The sequence below is a fragment of the Chenopodium album genome, chromosome 22 (assembly GCF_948465745.1).
Source record: "Chenopodium album chromosome 22, dcCheAlbu1.1, whole genome shotgun sequence".
Lineage (NCBI taxonomy): Eukaryota > Viridiplantae > Streptophyta > Magnoliopsida > Caryophyllales > Amaranthaceae > Chenopodium > Chenopodium album.
Window position 1 is genome coordinate 38,262,306 of NC_137855.1, and position 27,742 is coordinate 38,290,047.

General features: G+C 34.0%; 2 protein-coding genes across 2 annotated transcripts; one reads left to right on the forward strand and one right to left on the reverse strand.

Moving 5' to 3' along the window:
• Nucleotides 1–7,220: 7,220 nt before the first annotated feature.
• LOC145604368 (uncharacterized) lies at nt 7,221–10,889 on the forward strand. Its single transcript, XM_081660280.1, has 5 exons — nt 7,221–8,793; nt 8,940–9,489; nt 9,596–9,895; nt 9,999–10,095; nt 10,173–10,889. Exons 1-5 carry the CDS (start codon nt 7,221–7,223, stop codon nt 10,887–10,889), a joined length of 3,237 nt encoding a protein of 1,078 aa, XP_081516406.1.
• Nucleotides 10,890–16,505: 5,616 nt separating this feature from the next.
• On the reverse strand, nt 16,506–19,548 carry LOC145605035 (reactive Intermediate Deaminase A, chloroplastic-like). Its single transcript, XM_081661045.1, has 6 exons — nt 19,314–19,548; nt 18,226–18,341; nt 18,084–18,128; nt 17,159–17,232; nt 17,019–17,068; nt 16,506–16,900 (listed from the first exon to the last, which is right to left on the reverse strand). The coding sequence occupies exons 1-6, from the start codon at nt 19,498–19,500 to the stop codon at nt 16,806–16,808; spliced, it is 567 nt and encodes a 188-aa protein (XP_081517171.1). The 5' UTR covers nt 19,501–19,548; the 3' UTR covers nt 16,506–16,805.
• Between the last annotated feature and the right edge of the window lie 8,194 nt (nt 19,549–27,742).

The following is a 27,742-nucleotide window of genomic DNA, read 5'->3' on the forward strand; positions in this document are numbered from 1 at the left end:
GTGCTTGGCTTGCAAATACTGACCCAAAAGTAATAAATTAGATGAATTGGAGTTAAAGAAACCAATGATACTTTATAAGTTCATATGATCAATGCAAAGTTAAAATTGCTCAATAGTTAGCATTGCATATATGCAGATTAAATGTAGAATGAGTCTTTGAGAGCAACATCACCTAAAATTTGAATAAAGTTTTTTGATGGAAATGATAAATTCTACTCAAGGATTAATATACTCATTATATATACTTGTACATTTTGCATATTTGATTGTTCAATATTTTCTTAAAAATACTTATCAGAGTAACTTATGAATAATTTAGTCTTCTATCACACCTTGAAGGTCTTCACTTGACTATTTTGATAATAGGAAGGGATGAACTTTCAATATACTTCGTATTAATTATATAAATGGTCTACGGTGAAAATAGCTAGTCAAAATTGAAAACCCTACTTGTGAATTGTGATGTCAAAATTTGAAATGTTTCAAATGAACTCTATTGTTAGTTGTGCCTTGTGCATGTCCTTTTCTTTACAATGGAAGTCGTTGTTTTATCTTCTACTGTAAATATTTGTCTATAGGAAGAGTTGATTGGGTTTTTTTTATATACATCTTGATCTAGTAGTTAATGTCTTAATGATAAATTATATTTATGATTGTGCTATGATGCATGAATGAAAGCAAAAATAATGCCATTAGAAAAGAGAGTTAAACTTCATATTAAATAGTCTTTAAAATTCCATATGAAATTTATAGTAAAATGAAGATGACCATTTAATTATTCTAAAACAAAACATGATGACAAGTTCCATTCATTTATGTAATAAAATATACTACCTCCGTCCCCTTTTGATAGTCCCTTATGGGCATTTTTCACGGGAATTAATAAACACAAATAAGAATAGTTAAAGTACATTGAAAAAATAAATTGACATTGAGTATGCAAAAAAGAAGAGAGAGAAAGTAATAAAAGTGCATGGGAAAACAACATTTGTATGAGAAATTTAAATTTGCACAAGTATTGTTGCAAATTGGAGGAAATTTTGGTAAAAAATTAATATTAATGGTTGTTGGAAAAAACATATAGGGTGAACATTTTGGGACTAAAATTTGCCCATAAGGGGCTATCAAAAGGGGGCGGAGGGAGTACAAGTAAATATAGTTAAACGATAGTTTCATCAACATCCCGGTTAACTGAAAGTAGATATAGTAAATGTATGGTAACATCGAATGTTGTACAATTTTGTCGTGAATTCCCAACTTCACGATCATTACTTAGCCGAGCCATTTAGCCGAAGAGCCATGGAGTTAGAGGCCAGCCATATGGAACAGGTAAAACTTCAACAACTTTTTAAGGTGTGAATGCAAATAAAGGGAAAAGGATCTTTAGAATTTGGGATACTGGAGTGGGTGTGAACACAAATATTACAAGGAATCTACACCTAACATTACGTGTGTGCTTACTTGGCCTTTAAATAATTTTTAATTTATTTTTTCTTCCAATTAATGTTGTACGGTCTACCTAATTTATAATTAATTACTCATTTAGCTATCATTACAACTTTACAAGATTTGGACCATCTTTCTAGGTACTTTCGTCCACTTTTGGAACAATGAAAGTGTTTGTCTAAGAAAATGGCTAAATTGCAAACTACACGTAGATCATTCTCATAAGTTTCATCCATATATAGAATTATTGAAATATTATTCCCTTTTGATGTTTTTTTTATACTCATATAATCAAATGGTTTTTCCTATGTAACAAAGATTAATTTAATAAAAAGCACGTGAATTAAATTGAAGCAATAATGCAATCAAAGAAGTAATTGAGTACTCAAAAGAAAGAAAAAGTAAGAGACAACATTAAACAGCATATATAGCAACTTTATTTGAATGTTTAAAGTTATAATTTCAATATAATATATTAATATACTAGTAATACTACGAAGTATAACATAAAGTTTGAAAAATATTTAGTTAGTGTATACATATACGAAGTAGTATATAATATACACTTGCATGCTTTTGGTACAGGTATATATAGACGTATAGTTAATAAGTCCAATGACTGACTAGTGAGTCTAATATTGGAACCTCACTTTTGTAATAACTACTCCAGGTTAGTTGAGCTCGAAGAAGACCCTTCAACGAACTCACTATACTCATTAATAAATTAAGGACATGCCTGTTGACACCGAAATTTTGTTGAATATTAGGTATTAGATATATGTGAAAAAAAGGAGATAATATCGAAAAATATAAGATATTTATCTTCAAGATCTTGTAGAGTATTTAGATAGCTATCTTGTTTACTACTCTACAACACTCTATATAAAAAGGGTCGTTTTTAGGGTTTAAGGAGGCTTAGACGGAACAAGTCACAAAGACCCCATTTCCTTCCTACTACCAAACATTGTAGGTACATATCAAAACCCTAACTCTTTGGAGAGAGGAATCAAGAGATTTACGAGAGTTGTATTCAACAAATCATTAATAAAATAGTTGTTTTCGTATATTTTCTACCCTCTTTATTTGTATATAGCAGGTTTGAATTTTTATGGTTTACAATGCCTTATGATTAACTTAACTTAATTACTAGCTTTGGCACTAATTGAACAACATCTTTAAATGGCTTTTCTAAGAAAAATAATTTATCTTCTGGAAAAAGGTATGCATTTCCAATTCTTAAAGTATTCTCAATTTGTGTTGTTGAAAAAAAAAACATTGTAGGAGTCAAATTGTATGACCTAAATAATGATTGGTTGTTTCATAAAACAACATTTGTATATGATTGATTGAGTTTTTTAATGTAAATCTTCTATAAAGTTTTGGGTTCAAATTCTTTCTAAAAGATACCTAAAATACTCCAAATTTTTTTGATGCAAACCCCAACCCTAACCATTTCCCAATTTGGAAGGACATCGATCCTTCAAGGTAGAGACTAGAGACATTTAGAAAAAAAGATTAACTATCCACATTGGTAACGGTGAAGACACTTCTCTTTGCCAACACACTCTATCTAAATGGCTAGTAGTTACTTTCAAAATATTTTCTCTTCCTCCATTTCTGAATTTAACACTAATAAGCTTGCTGCCTATTCTATTGATGCTTTATTTAATAGCTACTGACCTTGGTAATCCTCCTCTCAATTCCGAGATAAAAAATAATTTATTTGTCATGAACTCCACTAATTCTCCTGGTCCAGATGGTATTCAAGCCATTTTCTACCAAAAAAAAAAAAAATTGAAATTTATTAGGGAATATCATCTCTTCTTTCATTCAGGATTGTTTTACTCATGGACAAAACTCTAATGGCAGACCAATGTTTAACCCCAATTGGATCAATTAAGGGGAAAAATAATGGTTCGAGCTGTGCAGAGTATTTATCACGATATTCTTTAGATGCAGTCACATACCAACTGTGAAGCATATGGGTGAAAGAAGAGGTTATTTTTTCTTAGTTTCCATGCAAACCCTCATTTAAAGCCACTTCATACTAGCTACTATATTAAAACTTTTGTAAGAAAAAATAACCTCTTATGACGTTTATGATAGTGGATTGTTAAATACTGCCATCAAATATTATCAAAACGCCATAATCTGTTTCACGTAATTTGTTAATTGTTAACTTAATTATTTACATTATACATAAATAATTCAATTTTCGATGTATTTCTTTTTCAATGAACCCTAGCTTATTTTCACAAGTAGAGGGCCTGGTGAGCTCAAGGTAAGAGTGATATCCTTACCCTTTCCCATTTTCGATGTATTTTTTTTATGGTGAGTTTTAATACATTTTCTCACATGCTTAGTAAATGCATCAGAATCTAGAAATTCGATTTGTTGGGATGACCCAGACGTAGCATTCTTCTTTCCCATTTCACTCTTTTTACAAACCATCTTAGTATTATTATCATGAGAGCTCTTTTTTATACGTAATAATAATATTTTACTCTTTTTTTCCCAAATATTGTGAGAGCTTATATTTTATTCCCATTTATGCTTCTGATTTATTCAGTATTATTCCCATTTTAGATCACAATTCACAATCCTGGCTTTATAACGAGTTCAAATACAAAAATTAGAGCAAAAAAAATGTACAACAGGTAAGATCCCAGATCTATGATCAAACTTTATTCTGTAATCTAGAATAAGCGATTAATCAGCCACAAATTGGATGAGAAGAAGGAAAATAATTATACTTTTTTTTTGAAGCAAAATAATAATTGTACCTTAGGATGCGTTAATTTACATTTAAGAACATGCTGATTCTATTTATCCCAATCCAAGAAACTCACTCCGCAAGTGTGACAATATTCATCACCAATCTTCTTCTCCTTCCCCTTTCCCATTTTTGATCAGATCTTTTTTTCTTTTGAGATATCAGCTAGGCAAAGTGGCATACACAAGACTCTATTAATATTTAATACTCCGTATTAGACGTGTTAAGTCTGGTACCGAGGTAGAGTTTCGGTCATTTTGGATTTAATTAAGACCTTGGTTCAAGTTAATTTAATTTTGGTTAAAATTTGAGTTACAATATTAGCTCATTTTTAGTAACAACTGGTATCGTACCCGTGCAAAAAATTTCAAAAATTAAATCTCACAAATTTTAGCCTATTACTTGTTATATTGAAAGCTTTTAGTGTATAATAATTTTAGTCACAATAATGAATAACATGTACCCATCTAATCATCTATCATAAAGATTTATAACCTTTATAAATGTCTTGGTCATGTTTTACCTATTTATATCTAGTCATGGACAATCACATATCTTATACATACTTTTCATGTGCACTTTTGTTTTAATCAATATAATAAAACATACTCTATTGTCCCATAACATAAACATATTTAAAATAAAAAATCAGGTGTACAACACTAAATATATTAGTTGAATAGTCGGCCTAAAATGATAGATCAAAAGTTACCCAAAATAAATCAGAGTCATTTGATTTAAATTATTACTTCCTCTGTTCTTTTTTACTTGACCTGTTTCTTTTATCACGCTTGCCAATGCAAAATTTAACAATGAATAACTTTAATTCTCCAAAAGTAAAAATTATGAAAGTTACATATTATGATAGTACTTATTGAGGCGAATTCACACTACTAGAAAACGGGCCTTTAGTATCGGAAATTTTAGTATCAGTAATTATTATTGATACTAAAAATGTCAGTAGTATCAGTTATTTTTTTTCTGATACTACTTCCGTGGCTTGAACGGTAGGCTAGTATTAGACTTCATTATAGTGTCGGAAAAATATTGATCCGATACAAATGACAAAATAGTATCAGAAATGTTCCGACACTAATAAGCTTTTTACCATCAAAATTATTTCTGATACTGTTAGATACTTACAGTAACAAAAGTTTCCGATACTAAATCACCTTATGAATATCTCATGAAAAAATTGGCGCTTTCACAAGAAAGAAAATAAAAAGATGGCGCTGGCGCCACATTAAAATATTAGAGAATTTTGAAACATTTTCATTTCTAAAATTTCACCTCGGTAATGTAACCAAACCCAAAAGAAAAGTCCTTCCTTTTATCATTTCATCAGTAAAAACAACAAAGAACACTCTTATTCTCTCTCCTCACTCTATTTCACAAAGCTAGGGTTCTAACAAAATCTGCTCAAATTTACAAAAATTATCATTCATCTACTCAAATTTACAACAAAAAATCATACATTACGCTCGAAGGTGTTGCTCATTTGTAAAATATAACAAAATTGAACCTCGTATATATTGTTCTCTAATGGTTGCGCATCAAGCTGGCCGGATCTGCTGGGTTTTGCGATTGAAATTCACTAGCGGTGATTATTTTGTAAGTTCATAGTTCTTTCTTTGAATTTTGTTTATTTTTAGCTTAATTTGTCAACAATTTTTGATTTAAATGTGAAAAACGTTTAAGGATTTGGTCTGAACTTGTTTGTTCATAAATTAGTGAGTATTTATATGGTTAGATTTAATTTGGTATCACAATTTCAAAGGATTTTGTCAAAATTGTTAAGAATCTAGTTGGTACGAAAAAATATAGTAAAAAAATACCGAAAGATTGTGTGATGGGTTTAGTTTACCCCATATTTACTTTGTTAGTGAGATGTTGCAACAAAGATTACTAATGGGCCTACTCCTTTGTAATTGCTTTTTAATTTCATTGTTAAGGGCACAAAATCCGTTCAAAATTTGACTATTTTTATAGTAACACTAAAAAATTTGTCTCTATAATTTTGTATTGGTGATTTGAGTTCTCATTTTTTCCCTGTTTGAATTGGAAGTTCTTGCCTTTTATCTATAATCGTGAATTTCTATTGATTTTATGATAATATAGAGTAGCATATTTTAATTAAAATAATGTAGTTTAAATGGCCACTAAATCTAAATTAAATTGAAACATGCTAGCTAATTTAAAACTACTTTGATGTATATGGGTAAATTAAACACAAGAGTTGTGACATTAATTTTTTTTCAAATGTATATAACAAGTTGTTAAGGTTAAAAATAATTAGTATTTTACTTTTTTTCTATACTTGGCTATTGTAATGTGATGATTAGAAGGGTAGTGGATAAAAAGAGGGTAGATTGGTTATCTTAGGGTGGGAGTAAGTTTCTATAATTCTCATTATTTTGGTAATAATTATCCATCTCGTTGTTTTACTCATGCTACCTGCCTACCTCTATCTTAATAATTTCAATTGTTAAATTACCACATTATCTCTTTTCGTGCAGCTTGCTATTTTGATATTATAAACGATCAAAGGTGTTAAGGTCATATCAACCGGTGTTATTGTTATATTACTGGTAGCGTTGGTGAAAATCTATACTTTGCGGATTGAGTTCTTGTTGGTACTATATCTTTCCACTATTATAATTATACTTTATTCCATTATAGTTAAACATTGCTATTGATTTTACTTCTTTTTTTTTTTTTGTTAATAGAGTAACTTGTATGTTGTGTAAGTTGTATGATTAATTATTACTTTATTGATGGGGTGTAATGTGATAGATTTGCATGCATGTCTACTTGTTATACATATACATATACATATACATATACATATACATATATATATATATATATGTATATATATATACTACTTGAACAGTATGTGGATATGGCTCTAAGCCTTTTGCTTTCTGTTAATTGAAATTTTAATTATGACTTAATTGAATATGGCTTTTAATTGGGCTTGTTAGGTGTGTAAATTTGTATCATGGATATTGAAAAGAGATGGGTTCATATGCCAAGAAATTGTCCAGAATATAGGGAAGGAGTAGACCAGTTCATAAATTCTGCTGCAAATGCCTCAGCTTTAAATGGGAGGATTAAATGTCCATGTAGGAGATGTTCTGTTACTGTGTATCTTGATCCTAAAGATGTTCGTGAGCATTTATTTTGTGAGGGTTTTGATAGAAACTATGCTAATAGTGTATGGGTTTTTCACGGGGAAGAACCTTCACCATCAGGCTTGTTAGATGATGAATCTCATAGTGATGAGGAGTCAAATATTAGTATTGATGATATGCATGGATTACTTCATGATGCTTTTGGGTTTCCTAATTTTGGTGATAGCATAGGTGAATATCCTGAACCTGGTGAGGGGGGGTTGAATTTAGAAGCTGAAAAGTTTCAAAAGCTTATGGAAGATGCTAAAACTAAATTATATCCTGGATGTGATAATTTTACTACTTTGTCATTTATTCTTCGACTTTATCACATGAAATGTTTGCATCGTTGGAGTGATACATGCTTGAATGGTATGCTACAATTCTTTAATGAGCTTCTTCCTAAAGGTTCAAACTTTCCAAAGAATCTTTACCAAATGAAAAAAGTACTAGCAGACTTAGGTTTGGGATACACTAAAATTGATGCATGTCCAAATGATTGCATGTTGTATTGGAAAGAGAAGGTTGATGATGAAATTTGTACTATGTGTAATGTTTCGAGATGGAAAGATCCTTCAATTGGAAAGAAAAGTGGTCCAGCAAAGGTGCTACGTCATTTCCCCCTCATACCACGCTTAAAGCGTCTTTTTATGTCATCTAAAACATCCAATTTAATGAGATGGCATAAAAAGGGACGTAGTAAGGATGGGAAACAAAGGCATCCAGTTGATTCTTTAGCTTGGAAGAGTTTTGATGAGAAATATCCTGATTTTGCTAAAGATGTTAGAAATGTTAGACTTGGTTTGGCTAGTGATGGTTTTAACCCATTTAGTAATATGAGCACTAATCATAGTACTTGGCCTGTTATAATTATGGTGTATAATTTGCCTCCGTGGTTATGCATGAAAGATTCATATTTTATTATGTCACTCCTTATTTCTGGTCCTACATCTCCTGGTAATGACATAGATGTTTATTTGCAACCTTTAATTGATGAGTTAAAGGAATTATGGGATGGTGTGGAGACTTATGATGCTTCAACAAATAACACTTTCATGTTACATGCTGCATTAATGTGGACAATAAATGACTTTCCTGCCTATGGAATGCTTTCAGGGTGGAAAACTAAAGGCTACTTTGCTTGTCCTCATTGCAATGTTGATACATGCTCTCATTTTTTAAAAAGAAGTAGGAAGTTATGTTATATGGGACATCGTCGTTTTCTAGACCTTAATCATGCATTTAGAAGAAGCAAGGCTGCATTTAATGGTAAAACTGAGGACAGATCACCACCAAAGTTACGATCTGGTGTTGATTTGCTATTTCAAATGCGTAAGACTAAGGTTATCTTTGGGAAGCATAATAGAAAGTCTGATGGTCTGAAGAGGAAGAGAAAGGGAAGTAAGAAAAAAAAATTGAGTTCAGGTTGGAAAAAAAAAGTATATTCTTTACTCTACCTTACTGGAAAGACCATCTTATACGGCATAATATTGATGTCATGCATACGGAAAAAAATGTGTGTGAAGCTTTGCTGGGAACTTTACTAGACATTGATAGAAAAAGTAAAGACACATTAAACTCTCGCTTTGATCTTCAAGACATGAACATTAGGCATAATCAACATCCCAGAGAGGTAGGGAAGAAATTTGAAAAACCTCCAGCACCATTCTTTCTTGATAAAAAAGCCAAGGAGAACTTTTGTAAAGTGTTATCTTCGGTGAAGGTTCCAGATGGTTGTGCCTCCAATATTTCTCGTCGTGTGGATATGAAAAATGGAAAAGTATATGGTTTAAAGAGTCATGATTGTCACATTATAATACAACAGTTGCTGCCACTAGCTGCTCGGAAAGCATTACCGAGAGATATAAGTGTTGTATTGATTGAGCTGAGTAATTTTTTTAAAGAGTTGTGCTCTAAAGATGCTTCATTGGAAGATTTTGAGAAATTAGAGCTTAGTGTTATATTGACACTTTGTCGTCTAGAAAGGATTTTCCCACCATCATTCTTTGATATCATGGTACACTTGGTGAGTCATTTATCCTATGAAGCTGCCATTGCCGGACCGGTTCAATATCGTTGGATGTATCCAATTGAAAGGTGTACATTATTTTACTTATTCTATACTCTCATTTATTTTTTATGGTAATTCTGTCATGATGTTTTCAGTTGAGGCTAATTTTTTTTTCCTTTTTCCGAATAACAGGTTTTTGTTCAAATTAAAATCATATGTACATAATAGAGCAAAACCAGAGGGTTCAATCGCCGAGGCTTACATTGCTAATGAATGCATGATCTTTTGCTCTCGATACTTGAAAGAAGTTGAATCAAGCAAAGGTGGATCTAGCAGAAATAATATTGATCAAGAACGAAATGGGTTATCCATCTTTTCAATAATCGGTCATACTTTAGGGAGTGAAGAGACAATTCATTTGAGTCATCATCAATGGATTCAAGCCCATCAATATGTCTTGTTTAATTGTGATGAAGTTACAAAATATGCAGAGTAAGATACTTTTATTTTAATTCATTTTTATCAGATTAAACTCGCATAAATTACTTACATTGTAACCTTTTTTTTTTTTTTTATTTCTGTGAGTATGATACAGAGAGCATAAGGTTCTTAGACAACAAAATTTGCATATGGAACAGTCAGTTCTTGAAAATCTTCACAAAGAAACATTTGTGAAATGGTTTCAGCTTCATGTACGTATTTAGTTTGAGTAGTTACTTTATACACATATATCTTTTTTGTAGTAACAATTTTTATTTTTTGATTGTAGGGTGAAAGCATATGTCAAGAGGAAGATGACCAGATTAAAAATGATCTTCGATGGCTAAGCAAGGGTCCCAGTAATTTGGCAAAGCGTATAAAGAAAATATACTACAATGGATTAAAGTTTCGTACAAAAGATTCTGAGAGAAATTCCCCAACTCAAAATAGTGGGATATGTGTGAATGGTGAGGAGGGTGTCACATATCATGGTGTTTTGAAAGACATTCTTGTTTTGGATTATTATGAAGGAAGAAAAGTGTACTTATTCATGTGCGATTGGGTAGATTTGAGAAACGGGAGAGGAACTAAAGAAGATGTCTTGGGATTTACTCTCGTAAATTTCAAAAACCCATGGAAAACAAATGAGCCTTATGTATTAGCTTCTCAAGCATTACAGGTTTTTTACACACCTGATCCAGTTGAGAGTAATTGGAATGTTGTGACCAGGGTACAACCTAGGGATGCATATGACATGGATAATGATGCGCTTGAAGTTGACATGAGAACTTATTATGGTAGTGAGCCACACAAGAATGAATTGATGAATAGTGCAAGAACTGATCTTGATAACTTTTATGTGAATTTAGCAAATGAGGATGATAATATTAATGAGGAGGAATCTAGTGATGATAGTGAAGAGGAGGAATATAGTGAGGATAGTGAAGAGGAGGAATTTAGTGAGGATAGCGAAGATGATGAGGACTACACTTACAGCTTGATATGACTTCAAATAAAATATGTCTTGTGTAATGATGGCTTAGAAAAATTTCTAATGACTATAAATTATGTCGCTTATTATTAGTTTCATTGTTGCTATTTATATATGTATGCTGAATATTTTGAAGGAGTATTTCCATTGTTAACTTAATGTGCATGCACTTTCCTGTTTTTTCCTTGCTTGTTGTGTATGTATATACGCAGGTTACAATGCTATCAAGTTTGAAAGGAAATTTACAGAGTCAGAAAAGTATTGCTTCAACTTCAGCACAAAGAAAAGAAGATTATCGTGTCTGTAGAAATGACAGAAGTTCAAGCGATGAGAGCTCAAGTGATGAGGACAATGGCCCAGAAGACTCTAATAATGGACAACAAATTAATGACACTAATGTTCAAGATCAAAACATGATCTCCTCTCATGAAACAAACGGTAGTAGTTCTTATTTTCTATCTGTTTTTAATTATTTTCTTCTATTATCATTGTGCTGACCAATTAGTTAATTTCTGTTTTTATGATAGAGAGGCCAAAAGTTAACCCTCCTAGGGGACCTAACAAGTGCAGTAACCTGTCGAGTAATGAAAAAACAATCGTCACCGTTAATCATAACGGACAACCAATTGGGAAAAATGGCAGAAAGTTGTCATCATATCTTGGTCTACTTGCAAGAGACCCTAAATTGGTACCCCTTGACCTTAAGGATTGGAGAAAGTTTAAGACTACGGAAAATGTAGACATGTTTTGGAAGATCATCTTGGTAATATACTTCTAATTAACCACTGTTGAGTGAATATTTAATGTTGACTTCATTTAGATGACGTTTTATCTGCTTTTAATTTATTTTTTTGCAGACAAGATTCACATTTGAAGGTCTGACTTCTCCTAAAGATTGGGCTTTAGACAAGATGAATCATTGTCTGAGATCATGGAGAAGAAAACTAAAGAAAAAACACTATAAACCTGGTGAAAAGTCTCTGGCTGACTTATTAAAACCACCTAATAACAGAGTAGATCCTGAACAATGGGTGAATTTAGTGCACAAATGGGAGTCAGAAGCTGGAAGGGTATGTAAAATGCACAAGTTTCAATCAAAAATGGAATTTTTTTTCCCTAAACATGCCATCTTTTTTTTTTTCAATATGACAGGCTAGCAGTCAAAGGAACTTTGACAATCGCATGAAATCTACAATGGCACACCATTTGGGCACAAAGAGTTTAGCTCGATTAAGAAATGAATTGGTAAATTTTATTAGAACTTTCCACTGTTATCTAAATGTAAAACCATTCTTCTTCTATATGACTATTCTTTTTGTAGACAAAGGATGGAAAAGAACCTGATCGTCTCACTATTTTTGAAAATGCATATGGAGTTGCAAAAAAGAAACCAATTGATCTAGTTTCTGAAAAGAAAATTGTATGTAAAAATTGTCTATGTATTTTATATGTTAATTATTGTCTAATGTATAAAGACTATTTTAACCAATTTAATTCATAAATTGTAGGCTGAAGCAAAAAATCACATTCAACAGCTTCCACCAGAATGTGATATTGTTATTGAGAGGGAAAAAATTTTTGAGCTTGTTGTTGGAGAAGAGAAGCGTGGCTACAAACGAACATATGGAATAGGTGTGAAGGCGTCGACTAGTTATAGTTTTAAATTGAATAATAGTGAAGCTTTTCAAATGGTTGAGCAAGAAATGCATAAAAGACAAGCCTTAGAAGAAGAAGTTGCATCTGAAAAACAAAAAAGAGTAGAATTAGAACAAGAAATTGCAACTGAAGCAAATAAAAGAAAGGAGCTTGAAGAACAAATGTTAGGTGAAAAAAGAAAAAGGGAAGCTTTAGAAGAACAAATGCGGAATATGAAGGAATTGTTAAGTAAGATACTCCCTGGTATGTTTTAATCATTTTCCTCCTCTTTTGTGTGCATTTTTAACATTATTTCATTGTTGGCTAATATGTTGAAGTGTTAATTTCTTTTTACCCTATGGTTACCATTTGGACATGCTTGCTTTGATTTTCTACTGGTTATTCTTATATATATTTATATAAATAGCATTTTCATGATATTCTCTTAGTCGACCAACTGCTATGCTATTATATCTAGATTATGATTGCTTTTTCCTATAATTTGTCTTAACAGGTTCAACTTTGAGCTGATAATCAGATTTTAGTGCAAGAAGCCCAATTTTATTTGGTCGCGCATATGTTTTTGAAGAATACGAGATGAGATCATAACCCTTTACATTTTGAAGAAACTATCATGATCAATGTACATTAACTTTTGAATTGTGGTGATATTAATACCCTTAGAATCTGCATTATACATCAGCTTTTTGTACTCAAATTGTGATGAGAAATGAAATATAATGCAAGTTATCCTTTTGGTATTTATATATTAATATATCTTTTTTATTAGTTTATTGAATATCCTTCTATAACAAATATTTCTATTACTATTCCTTTGGAAACAAAAATTTAGATGTCAATGATACCTTATTAGTATCAGAAATTTTCGAAACTAAAGCCATTTCCCAAAGCTAATAATATACTTTTGTAACAATAACTTCTGACACTATAGGGATTGTTTAGTATCGGAAACCAATTTGATACTAAAGATCTAACTCTTTTGTATCAAATATTTCTGATACAATAGTATGTATATAGTAACAGAAGAATTTTGATACCACAGGACATGATAATTGCATCAGAATTTCCGTTTCTATTTATCTGATACTATTGATTTTTCCGATACTATAGGCACCCCTTTTTAGTATCGGATTGGAAATCTGATACCAACCCATTAGCCACGGAGGTACTAGTATCAGTTGAGTGTCGGAAATTATTTCTGATACTAATGACCTTTGGTATCGGAAAACAACACTTTAGTATCGCTTAATTTCTGATACTAAAGACTATTTTTCTAGTAGTGTCAAAAAGATGTCACATGAATTTGTTATCCCTTATATATTATTCACAAAAGACGGTCAAAGGAAGGGTGATGAATAGTGTAAAAGTCAAATCAGGTCAAGTAAAAAAGAACGGAGGAAGTACAATATAAGTGAATAAAAGTAACTACATTAAAACTCATTATCCCATTGTTTATTAACTTCAAAATCACATCAGGTTAAACATTACCCAAAATAACTAACAAGTACATTATCCTATTATTCTCTTTTTCATTTTTTTTTTAACTCTTTCGAGAGCCACATTCGATGCACACTACTATAATTGTAAAACGGTTGATACAAATAAAGTGTTTATAATATAGTTGACTTATTTATTGATAAATTTTATAATAGAAAGCATACTAAAAAGTACTTTTAAATAATTAATACATCTATAAACCTAGACCTGCCAATTCTAAATGAGATCTAATGACCCAACTCAAAATTGACTCGCAAACATTGACCCAAAACCCAAAATTGACCCGACCTATACTCAACTCGAAAATGAAAATGACCCGACACCCAAACTGACCATGACGATCATACATGCTCTTTATTTATTGATCATACATGCTCTTTATTTAGTAACTAATAGAACCAGTAAATTATACTTAGTTATTTGTTTTAATTTGTCAACAAGTACCCTTTCTTACCCTAGTGCATCGATCACATGTTTCAACCATCGTTTTGTATCAAAGACAATAAATAAATTTAAGAACAAACAATGATTGAAAGGTAAAACTCAAATTTGTGAATAGAAGCAGATGTATTTTCGTAATAGGAAGATGATTATAACAAGTTGACAAGTAAAATAACTCAAGGATTTTACCATCTTATCTGTCAAGTTGACAAGGAAAATAACTTTGAAAATAATTATTAGTGTAAAAATTATAAATTCATTATATAAAAATTATTACGGAGTATAAATTAATAAGCATATGTAGCTTAACCTAGCAACACATTAACGGTTGGTTGGTTCCATACAAATTCTCCTTTGAATCCCCACTCCCTAAAATGTGATACATCTTGGTGTTTAGAGAGTAGAACACGATATTATTCCATTCTATCTTCGGAAGGTAGATCTTGTTTCTCATCGTAGGATCACTTAATACTATTGAATAACACGATGTCTTGCTAATAAAGAAAATATAATTTCCTATATCATCAACTACAACCCAACTCTTGTTAGAGCCGTCAAATCTAAAGACTTGAACCCGGCATTTTTCAATCCTGTAGACGAATACTATGTAGAGTTCTCCTTCACAATCGACTAGATGACACGACTCGAAATCATCATCCACGCTGTTTGGCATATCATAAACTTGCCAACTTGGTTCGTCATATACTATTTCAAACACACCAAGATTTCCACGAGGATTCAATAAAAAAGCTCTGCCATTCAAACTCTTCAACTCCATCCAATTCTTTTCCTCTAAATTCAGTTCCCATACCTTGATAGCGACAATGTTGTTTAATTCTCAATGGTAATTGATACAGCGCTCAAGTATCTTTGCATAGTAACAACAGGCTATCACAGATATCACTATCAATGGATAATAAAAACATACAATTATCATCAGCAGGGGATGGGGATGATGTTAGTAAGCACACAGGCAACCCTCCAACAGGTACATCATCAGTTGGTAATCGCGGAAGACTTGTGGTCTGTAAAGTGGTAATGTTGAACAAAGAATAGATGCATCTGTCCTCCTGATCGCGTAGAATTAACCAGCCATGATTAAAAGCAATTGCGTCCTTGTGGCACAATTCAGGGATACTTTTCATGTACGATTTCGAGTCACCGGGTGAGTAAAAAAGCCTGGAGTTGTTCACACACACTAGAGTCACTATCATCATGGTCATGGGTATACAGAAGCCACGGTGTTTGTGTTTCCTCAAGAGAGAGAGGCCATGATTCGTCAAACTCTTTTTGATTCATTGCTGATTAACAATTTTAATATAGCACACAAACTTAGGAATTTACGATTACTATCTGTAATGTGTAATTCTATTGTGGCTCCTTCATAAAACAAAGTGCAAATTTATAGAACTTTTTAGTTCACATATCATAATATTATCTTTTACTCGTTGATGGATTATTATGTTACTTGAGCTGAAGCTGTTTGTTATATTCTGATCATGGCTTGTGTTGCTTGCGCTTATACGGAGTATTAGTTAGGGCCTAAGACTCATTCGATGACAGATTCATAGCGTTGTAGTGGACTAATTTCAGAATAGGAATCGGTTTCCAGACATTATCATTGAAGATCAAAATCAATCTACGTAGTACAATAGATACTTTGTTGTGTCGTCCCAATGCTACTAGATGGTTCAAAATCAGCAAATGCATAAACGGATCGCTAATCCTGGTTTGCAGATGCCAACCATCATATGCTGATTAGGTACAAATCCATCCTACTTGCATTGATCAATAAACATGTTACCTCAAGCACCGGTGTGATACATACACACCAGGTTAGTGAACATGAACCCAGGACTCCAGGAGCACATAATAATCTGCTAGTTACCAAGAATATACATAAAAGCCAAGGTGTAGTCTTCTAAAGGAGGCCGAATAGGTTTGACTTGTTTCAAAATCTGGTGGGGAAACCCGAAACCACAAGGCCTAAGGAACTGATAGGTTCCAACAAATTATTGATCACAGATTTAGCCAACGTATCAACAGATTCTCTATTGAACTCCCTAAAATAAGAAATGGGATGGAAACATGAATCCAATAGCACCCTCACTGTAATATTCAATAAGCTCAAGGGTCAAATTTCGACATAAAGTCTTAACAATGTCTACAGAATCATACATTGAGTGGAGAACATATATCATGTACATCCAACAGCAAGTCAAAGAAAACTAAAGCAACCATACTCCGTAGTAGGAATAGAATGCTCAAAGCACCAAATTGCTGCACAGCCATGATAACTTTATTGATCTTCATAAAGAAATTAAAGTCAGACATAACCTATAGTGCAGCAATGCACTCAATCTCAATCCTGGCATCCAAAGGCAATGCTGCAACCTGGTAAGTTGATCGAGCTGGAGGTACAGATGAAAAATCTGCAGAATAAAATAAAATTACAATCCATAAAATTTTCAAAACACCTTTTTGAAGTGTATACCACAAGTAATAAAATTCTGCAAATAACAATAGGTTAAGGGATACAAATTCACTCACACTTAGCATATATCTCATTCACTTTCTTGAAGTCTTTCAAGTCTGCCAACCTAACGTTTAGATCAAACAAATCAGTAAAGCTCAGATTACATGGCTTCTTAGAATTTTAAGAAGGAAATTTGAGAAGCTAACGCTCTTACATGATGGTTGTTTTGACTACAGAAGAGTAGCTTGCCCCACTAGCTTTCAAAATTTCACCCATGTTTTTTAGAACCTGAAAATGTAAGATGACTTGACAAAATTAACACCTCTCTAACTTTAGGGTCCAAAATATGGGAATATATTGAAAAGAACTAAGAGTAATAAAGGTTGAAAGTCTAGATATGCCAAACTCACGAACTATATACTGCCCCTACCTCGATACTGTGCTGGAAGCAAGAACACTAGAGGTCTACAATAATTGTAGAATGCCTAAAAGTTCATTCAAAATGATAATCAAAATGCATGCTTGGCAAGCTCACTTGCATACATCAAACTACAGTTTGTAAAAGGAACATGTTTATCTTCATGGCAAATGAAAGCCGACCAACTTATTCACATCAAAGGCAGTATTTTTGAACCAGTTTGCTACAGTTTTAGGCATTTCATTGACCACAGAAAAACAAATTTTGGGTTTACAATGCAGACAAGTGAGAAGCATTTGATACTACTCAGCCACTGAAGCCAATTTAATATGGGCACTTTGACAGTTTGACTCATTGAGCATCATATTTGTCTTAGCTAATATTGCTTAATAGGAATAAGCAAATGACCCATTGTAGAGCATTGAGATATGCCTTTACTAAGCATATATTATCAGCACAATATAGTTTAAAGAACTTCTCTTTGGCAAACAGTACCCCACCTCCCAGTCTCCCATCCTAACCAAAAGAATGATGCACAAGTAGAGTAGTTAGCAGCGATAAAGGAGATGCATTAACAAGCTCGTCAAGGCAAAACTTCCTTTATTAAATGTATATATAAATATATAATTACACTCATAAATCCGTCATTCTGTCAATCCACTATCCAGTGGTTGAGTCATTACGGGTCCTTATCGTGTCAGTTTGCAAAATTTTTAATTACCTGCTCAGTTTGTTCCTCCACATTTTCTGATACAAACTTTCCCGTCTGCATTCAAACAGGTATTGTACATTAGTAAGCAAGAACAATTACAAGAACACAAACTGACAAAATTAGCTGGAATAATCAAATTTGAGACTCAAACCTCAGGCACAAGACCCAGAACACCAGATACAAAGAGCATGTTGTTTGCTTTAATGGCTTGAGAATATGGTCCCAATGCCGCAGGAGCCTTGTCTGTTTGAACAACTTCCTTTAAACCTACATATGCGGAAATGATAACACACTCATAAATCATCACTAGTTAAGAAAATGTGATCACAAATTCACAATTCATATAAACACATATTTGGAAAGCCTAAAGCCAACTCCTCCTTGAGCCTACTTGATAAGAGGAAGCCATCATCCACTCAATTTCTATTTCATGTTGATTAGCTGATAAAGGTCAGTCCCATTTCCCCTTAGTCTCTAACCACCCAATGTAATATGAGCCTCAACTAGTCAAAAACTTGGATTAATTGCAAAGGCGTTCAATATCCATCATATTGAAAGAAATTCAATTTTCAATATTGAGTCTTTTCTATTATATTACGCCATGGTCAAAAGTCTCAAAACTTGATAACCAAAGTTTGTCAAAATGCATCTTTAACCCAATACGAAAGAATACGAAGTGCATACATTCATTAAGCTAATACTCCGTATCATCTTATTAAATAAAACTTTTTCTCAAAAGATCATAATATTCTATCTAATAGCATGAGAGAAATTAATGGCCTAAGTGGACAAATGTTTCAAGGTTCAAATTTTTTGATACATTATGCAAAGTTGAAGTTGCAAACTGCCTCAAAATTGAATAAATCAAGTAATTCGACATTTACGGCCCGAACTCTCCACATGCTCATTGCTCAAAACTACAACCAATTTCAAACAGAAAATACTTTCCCAAAACTAAAACAATGTCTTCCTCTTGAATTTAAGTATTACTCAAATCCTTTTCCAAATACAAATTAACAAAACAACATCACCAATTCATCCCAAAAAAACATCAAATTTCAATAAAACATCATTCAAAATAGTAACAAACTCCAATTACATTACAAAAACCAAACAATAAATCACACCCCATTTTAAATCCAAATTCAATTCAACATTCAAACAAACATAAAATGACACAAAACCCAGAAACCAATAAAAATAGAAATAACTAATATAAAGAAGGAGGAGAAAGAATACTGGCATCAGTAGAAACAGCACGACAAGCAAAGGGTTTAGAGCGAGAGGTAGAAGAAGAAGAAGAACGCCATAAATTGGAGCCGGCGAATGAAACGCAGCCAACTCCGGCGACTATTTGGCCTTTGACGCGAAGTGCGCCGGTGTCAATCGCCGGCAATTGGAAGGTTCTAGCTGCGCACCACGCCATTGTTATGCAAAAGTGATTCTCTGTCCTCTAAATTTCTGAGTGAAGTTGTCAAGTGACTGTACACTGTACTACTACTACTAGTAGTAGATTTCTTTTCTTTCGTTGTTTTGTTTGGTTGCTTATTTTTGGGCTGGTTGGTTTTATGATGTTGGTCCATTGTTTATTTTATGTATATGGACCTACACCCTCAACTTTAATTGGTCTTAGCCCAAGGCCCCAAGCCCCCAAGTACATACTTTTTTTTTTTTTTTTTTTTTTTTTTTTTTTTTTGGTGCAACCCAAGTACATACTTATGAGTTATGACTAGATGTGTCCCTTTTTTTAATGGAATTTTGTACAAATTGAATTATAAAGTACAGGTCTGTTCTCATTGACTGAAATGAGATGAACAGAATTGCACTGAACTTATTAGAGTTGAACTGAACTGAACTAAACTTAACTGAAATGAATATTTTATGAGAGAAGAAAATTAGGAGTTGAGTTGAGTTGAACTGAAGTGAACTTATTAGAGCTGAACTGAACTAAACTGAAGTGAAAATAATCTGATGAGAATAGGCCCTACATGTATTATTATTTTACGAAATATCAATTATTATGAGTATAATCTTTACAGAATGAATGGATAATCCTTTTGTCGCTAATAAAAGTCTCATTTGTCTTTAACAAATGTGTTTTAAAAGATGATTAAAATAGTAATAGTAGTATTTTGTTAGTAAATAATCCAATTGGTGCGTGACCTAGTTCAAATCCAGCTTAGTCAAATCTAATAGACTTTAGATTAATTATTAATATTATTTCAAATAATATACAAGTTTACAACTAATACCAATATTTAAAATAAAAATTACTGCAACAAAGACCCAAAAAATGGTGGCTTTTACAACATTGTTACTACCTTACTCGTACTATTTACTGCCCTACAAACTTATTCTTGTTCAAGCTAATAAATGTATGAAATCAATTAAATTATTGTCACTGTCACAGTAGCTGGTAACATACTCGCTATAAAGTCAAAATACCAAAAATGTGGAAACCATTATTATTTGTACGCCATATATGAATGGTCCTTAGAAATAGCATTATACCCCAGCCCCACGACCAACAAATTGAATAAAAACGAACAAGTGAAAGCGATTATAGGAAAAGCAATGCTTTGATCTTCTAAGCACTTATTATTATTTGAATGTTACGTCGGTTGCCCATTAAACACCTACAATAAGTATTAATTTCATCATGTCAATTTTACTTCATTTGGATCCATTACTTGGCCGGTGACCACCTATAGACTTGTACAATGCACTATCCATGTTTTTGTTTAGCCGTTTTTAGTATCGTTTTAGGGTGTATTTTATTTTCCTAATTTTCATTTATCTGAATTTATTAGACCTTATTAAAACTTATTTTAGTTTTAATTTGTACTTGATTAACCCTTATCAAAACTTATTTTTCCTAATCTGAACTTATTATACATCTGAATTAAGTGAAAATAAGGTAAACAAAACATGTTTCTTTCAATCAGTTTTTAATATAAATAACTTACGTGACTATAATGTATTGTACTTCCCTTTGTTCTTAATAATTTGTTTTTATTGTCCATCGGATTCAACATTCAACTATGAATTCTCATTGATATATAGAGTAATGTAACAATTATTATTTGACGACACAAGTAATAATCGACTATATATAAACTATGGAGTACAAACAACTAACATATAAATAACAAATTAAACGAGTCAATTTGGAGAAGTTGTAATAGACAAATGGAATTGGGGTATGAGGAATAATGACATTAGTTTTCTTTAATGATTTGGATAAGGTATATACGTACGTAGTATAATTTATGTAATTTAATGAAAGAGAGTGTCGACTGAACAAATGAATTCCGAGTGATCACAAAAGTGATATTCTTCTTAATTGTCAATTGGGCATATAAAAGCCTTCCAATAATCTTGAAGAACATTTGGAAAAATGATAGATTACTCCTTCATATTCCCTTTTTTAGTTTAGATGATCATTATACATTGTATGCATATTTTCTAGTGGTAGATCATGATGAACAAAACAAAGTGGTGGCACTACCATAATATTAAGAGTAACGAGGGAAAAGTAGTCAAAAAGTAGTGAATAAATTAAAATAGTGAAGGCTAGAGCTACAAGATTTCACCTAACACGTTGCAAAAACGAATTTTAAATTTGCGTACTTCGTATAATTATTTTTCGTAACAAACAAAATCATGTAGATAAACTTTTTTAAAGAGTAATTTTTTTTTTTTTTGACAGGAACAGAGCTTAGCATGTTATTAAGTAATCAAATTAGCAAGATCATTACAAACCGCCTCTTGAATTTCAAGAGGGTACTCCTCTAACCAAATACGACTTTCATTAAACTTGCTACTAATTTTTGCTAAGCTATGAGCCACCACATTGCCCGAGCGTTTGACAAAGGAAAAAGAAACAGAACGACAACCCCTCACCAGCCTTCTAATATACCTTAGAACACTGCCAAAGTCATTAGGTGAGGATTTGCCTTTCTTCAAGTGATGAAATAGCTTGATATTATCTGTCTCAAGCACAATATCGGTGAACCCAGCTTCCCTTACAAACAGTAGGCTCTGTCTCATGGCAATTGCTTCCCCCACATCCACTTCGAAGACACCATGAAGGCACGAACAGCAGGCCAACACCACATCTCCAACAGCATCCCGCAAAACACCACCAATACCCAGCACTTGCTGTCCAAATAAGCCAGCGTCAGTGTTGAGTTTATACATCCCACTATAAGGTGCTTTCCAAATAGAATCTAACTGCAAACCCGGGGGTGAGATTGCAGCCTTCTCCAAAGCAACAACATACTCCCCAACCATACTAGCCGCCTTGTGAATAACTTCAATGACAGGTTTCAAATTTCTTTCAAAAACCCACTTATTTCGCCTATTCCAAACCCCCCAAGCTAGAGACCAAAACTGATCCCACCAATCTGAGTCTTTGATCTTGTCTTTCATGACATTGCACCAATTTCTGAAACCACTTACCTCCATCATGATTGTATCAAGTCTGAGTACAGAGTATCTCCAAACTGCAGCAACTGTCGGGCACTCAAGAAGTAGATGCATCAAAGTTTCCTCCGATTCACCACACATAGGACATCTGACATCAATCTGCATACCTCTTTCCACAAGCACAGCCCTCACAGGTAGACTTTCTTGGACACACCTCCACACAAAGAATTTGATTTTTGGGGGGAGGAGAGAGTGCCAAATTGATTTCCAATTGAAAATCTTCTGCCTACCTGAACCAGATGCTTTAGATCTTTCTTCCTCTTCTATCATAATGTTGTATGCACTTTTAACATTATAACATCCATCTTTTGACAGATGCCAAGACCACCCATCCTCATCATCAAACAAGGGAATAGGGATGCTGCAGATTTCCCTCACTTCACGCTGAGTAAATATTTCATTTAAGGTGTTCACATTCCACTGCCTATCATCCCACAGCTCTTGTACAAGTTCAGGAACATCAGCTCCCTCACCCTTAGGAGTTAAGACACGAAAATCAGGAAGATTTGGTACCCACGGGTCTTCCCAAATGTTTATGGTATTACCCTTACCTATGATTTTCCTTGCTCCTTTTTCAATGACAGCCCACACTCCCAATATAGACCTCCATGTGAAACTCGAGTTTGAAGCTAATTTTGCCTTAAAATAATTGGTCGAGGGAAAATATTTGCCCTTTAATACACGAGACATAAGAGATTTTTCATTTGTCACCAATCTCCAAGCTTGTTTGGCAAGCATTGCTTTGTTAAAGAGTTGCATATTCCGAAATCCCAAACCACCATTATTTTTTGCCCGATACAACTTATTCCAAGCCACCCAACACATTTTTCTTTCTTCACCTTTTTGACCCCAAAAAAAATTCCGGCACATTTTTTCCACCTCCAGTAGTATACTACTCGGAATTTGGAAGCATTGTATCGCATATGTGGGAATAGCTTGGGCCACCGCCTTTATAAGGATCTCCTGACCTGCCTGAGATAAGAAATTCCCTTTCCAACCTTTGAGCTTTTTCCAGACTCTGTCTTGAATACTCTGAAAAACGGCTTTATTAGACCTCCCCAATATACGTTGGGAGACCTAAATATTTTTCGTGCCCCTCTACGGCCTTAAAAGATAACTTCATCTGAAGCAAATTTTTCTTTTCTTGGTCAACATTTCGGCTAAAAGACGCCTCCGATTTCTCCATATTCAATTTCTGGCCCGACGCTATCTCATAAGTCGTAAGAATATCCATAACTTTATCTGTTTCATCCTCATTTGCCCGAACAAAAAGAAGACTGTCATCTGCAAAAAATAGGTGAGAGATTGGCTCAACATGTCTCCCAATCTTGACTCCGTGGATGATCTTCTTTTTCTCAGCATCCCGCAGGAGAGCGGACAAACCCTCCGCACACATAATGAACAGGAAAGGGGATAGAGGATCTCCCTGTCGAAGCCCCCTACTTGGTCTAAATTCCCGAGACGGCTGACCATTCACCAACACATCAAAAGAAGCTTTAGTCACACAATTCATGATATTCATCACAAATTTCTCCGGGAAACCAAATTTTATCATCATTTTTTCCAGAAACTCCCACTCAACTCTGTCATATGCCTTGCTCATGTCTAACTTTAATCCAAGATAACCCTGTTTGCCCGTCTTTTTCTTCCGCAGATAATGAAAACATTCATAAGCCACTAGTATATTATCAGTGATCAATCGCCCTGGAACAAAGCCACTCTGATTCTCACTAATAATAGTAGGAAGAACTTTTTTGAGCCTATTTGCCAAAACCTTCGACACAATTTTATACAACACATTGCATAAACTAATAGGTCTATAATCAACAGGAGACTCACACTCTTTTTTTTTCGGGATTAGAACAATGTGAGTCTGATTAATAGCACCTACATCCCCTACATTATTCAAAATATTCAAGGCTTTTTTCACAACATCACAACCAACAATATTCCAGAATTTTTGGAAAAAAATCGCAGACATACCATCAGGGCCGGGAGCTTTTGTTGGGTGCATTTGAAAGAGTGCTTCACGAACTTCCTCACCCGTAAAAGGTTCTGCCAAGTCAAAGAATTGCGTTTCTGAAATTGCATAATCCACAAAATCAACTACATTTTCTGCTTCCACATGACCACCAGACGAGAATAACTCGGCAAAGTGATTAACGAAAACCTCCGAGATTTGCTCTTCTTCTTCGTAAACATTCCCAGCAGCATCTCTGATCTCTTTTATGTGATTTCTTGCCTTTCTTTGATTGGCTTTTTGATGAAAAAAAGATGAGTTTTTGTCACCATTTAAGAGCCAATCTTGTCTGCTTCTCTGTCTCCAGTACAACTCTTCTCTATTTTCAAGTTCATCTATCCTGTCATCCAGAGCACGCATTTGTGAAATAACTACATCGGTTTGATTTTCCCCCATTAACATTTCCATACGGGCTCTGCAATCCTTCAGCTCATTGAAAAAATCACCAAATTTGTTACGACTCCATGCGCTCAAATTAATCGAGGTGTGTGCAATTTTTAAGCAGATGTCACCATCTTGACTCCAAGTATTTGCAACAATGTCTCCACATGATTCATCCCTGAGACACATTTCCTCGAAACGGTATAACTTCCTCTTTTTTTTCTTCTTCTGTTTGCCAATCTCCTCACTAATACACAAGAGAAGAGGTAAGTGGTCAGACTTGCGCTTCGACAGGTGGGAAACAAAAGAAGCACTGAACAACTCCTTCCATTCTTTGTTTGCAAGAAAACGATCAATTCTCTCCTGTACATTCTTATCTCCCCCTCTATTATTAGTCCAGGTGTAATTATGACCAACAAACCCCATATCTTCAAGCTCACAAAAGTCTACTGCTCTTCTTAAAATTTCAGCTTCTGCCATATTAAAATCTCTCCCTCCCTTTTTTTCATCTGAAGTGAGCATAAGGTTAAGATCACCACCACATATCCACGGCCCTCTATGATTATGGTGTAAATTCTCAAGTAACAAGCCAGTCTTATGTTTGTTTTCCTCTTCTGGGAACCCGTACAGCCCTGTGAACCTCCATTTTCCTTTCTTTGCCAATTTCACCCATGCATCAATGTGGTTAAGGGAATAAGACTTTATTTCCACATCCACCCCGTCCTTCCACATCAACACCAAACCTCCACTTCTCTTCCTCCCATTCCCTTCACAGTCAACTACTAGCATATTGCAAAATTTGAGCTTTTGCTTTATCTTCTCAATCTCATGCCTTTTTAATCTAGTTTCACTCAAAAATATCATTTGGGGTTTTTCAAGAATAATTATATTTTTAAGTGCCGTTACCGCCGAGGCATTCCCCAAAACTCTACAATTCCATGAGAGGATGAAATTCATTGGCCACCGAGAGCCCAAGATGTGGGGCCCGCCACGTTTTGAGAAGAGGCAACTGTCTTGCATTTCTTGATCGATTCATCCATAGCATCATTGTCAACCATCATATCCTCATCATTCCCTTCCATCTCTCTATCTCCCCTTTTACTTCCTGATAATCTCATTCCTCCTTCACCTTCTTTTTTCCTATCCCTCAAAATCATCACTTTCCTCAAGGATCTCCCAGGAGAACCTACCACTCCCCCCTTCTCTACCTTATTATTGTTAATCTGCCCTTCCTTGTCAACTACATCCCCCTCATTACACTCACCCCTATTATTGGAACCTTCCTCACCTTTTTCATCAATATGAGACCCTCTTTCACCTCCACTTCCCTTTATGATCTCCCTTATTCTTTTTATCCCTTCCATACTAGCATTCTTCCCCTGTCCTACTTCTCCCTCCTCTTCGAGCTCCTTGTCCTCCCTCTCTAAATTACCACCCTTATCTTCTGCTTTTCCGATTAAACTCAAGACTAGATTCATACTACCTTCCCCCTTCACTACCCTTAGTTCAGCTTCCCTTGTCTTCACTGGGCTCTTAGGTATTTCAGGTTTATGATGGGCCATTGTTGTCGAGAAAACAAGCTTCCTCGCTGCACCAACCGGTCCCAATTTGATGACATTAGGATCGTTGTATGATGGAGCCTTCTTACTGCCTGCCGACTGTCTGAGCTTTTCAATCCAAGCTCTCTCAAACTCCCTCTCAGCCGTATCTACCTTGGTTTTCTTTTTTGGAGAGGCACGAAGCCATGGTCCGTATTGATAAACCATCATAGATTCACTCCCTTCTGCTTGTTCTTTATATTGACACTCCTTTTCTGTATGATCAAGCCTTCCACAGAAAAAACAAAAATCTGCTAATCTTTCATACTTCACATCAATCCACCGAGAAGAGTTTTGGCCAGTTGCTAGGAACAATCCCCTTCGCAGAGGCTTTTTTATATCCACCAGAACCTTAATCCGCATGCTTTCACTCCATCCTAGAGGGTCCGATTCATCTAGTTCCATAAATCCTCCTAGGAATTCACCAATGTCATACATAACTGATACTGATCGTTTGTTCAGAGGTACATCCATCAGACACACCCACATTGGAGTATTTTTAAAGCAGATTTCAGAAGGTTGTTCTTCGCCATACACTTCCTGTAATAACAGCAATTTTTCATCAAAAAACCAAGGTCTGCCTTCCAGAACACGGTCTTTGTCTTCCTCGCAAAAGAATTGAAAGGCGAAAAGGTTTGTCTCAACAACCCTAATTGCGAACTTCTCCTTCAATCTCCAAACGTTCATTAAAGTACGCTTCACTGCTTTCAGATTATACGGTTTAACGGTCCACAATTTCCCCATCAAAGTAAGATTTAATTGCGTTTTGGTATCTTCAGTCACCGTCTCGACATCGTCACCTCCTAACACTACACCTTCGTCCTCTGTCAATCGTAATTTCTCCCAATCTTTCACAAGGTCGTCCTCCATGTTCGAATTGAAACAGAGCACAGGAGCAGGATCAAATTATTGACAAAATTATTGGAATTTCGATTGTTTTTTGGTACTCACTCACTAACCCTAGAACGGGACTAACTCACCCAAACGAGGGACTCTGTTTGAATTGATGTTAAAAGGTTAAGTATTTACGAGTAATTATTAAGGCTTGAGAAAGCTCCAATTATAATGAACTTCGTTAATACTATGTCTTAAAGAAATTAACTAGAAATGATATGTACAAGTATTAGATTTTATGATTGATGTCCTTCAATACATGTATATGGTTTGATAATTATCGTAAA

What these genes read in the sequence shown, in the direction of transcription:
- LOC145604368 (XM_081660280.1), top strand. Translation starts at nt 7,221, where the DNA reads ATGGATATTGAAAAGAGATGGGTTCATATGCCAAGAAATTGTCCAGAA. An exon ending in GAAGAGGAAGAGAAAGGGAA is followed by an intron (nt 8,794 to 8,939) that starts GTAAGAAAAAAA and finishes GAACTTTACTAG; the next exon opens with ACATTGATAGAAAAAGTAAA. An exon ending in TGGATGTATCCAATTGAAAG is followed by an intron (nt 9,490 to 9,595) that starts GTGTACATTATT and finishes TCCGAATAACAG; the next exon opens with GTTTTTGTTCAAATTAAAAT.
- LOC145605035 (XM_081661045.1), bottom strand. Translation starts at nt 19,500, where the DNA reads ATGGCGTGGTGCGCAGCTAGAACCTTCCAATTGCCGGCGATTGACACC. An exon ending in TGCTGTTTCTACTGATGCCA is followed by an intron (nt 18,342 to 19,313) that starts GTATTCTTTCTC and finishes CCGCATATGTAG; the next exon opens with GTTTAAAGGAAGTTGTTCAA. An exon ending in GTAGTCAAAACAACCATCAT is followed by an intron (nt 17,069 to 17,158) that starts GTAAGAGCGTTA and finishes TCTAAACGTTAG; the next exon opens with GTTGGCAGACTTGAAAGACT.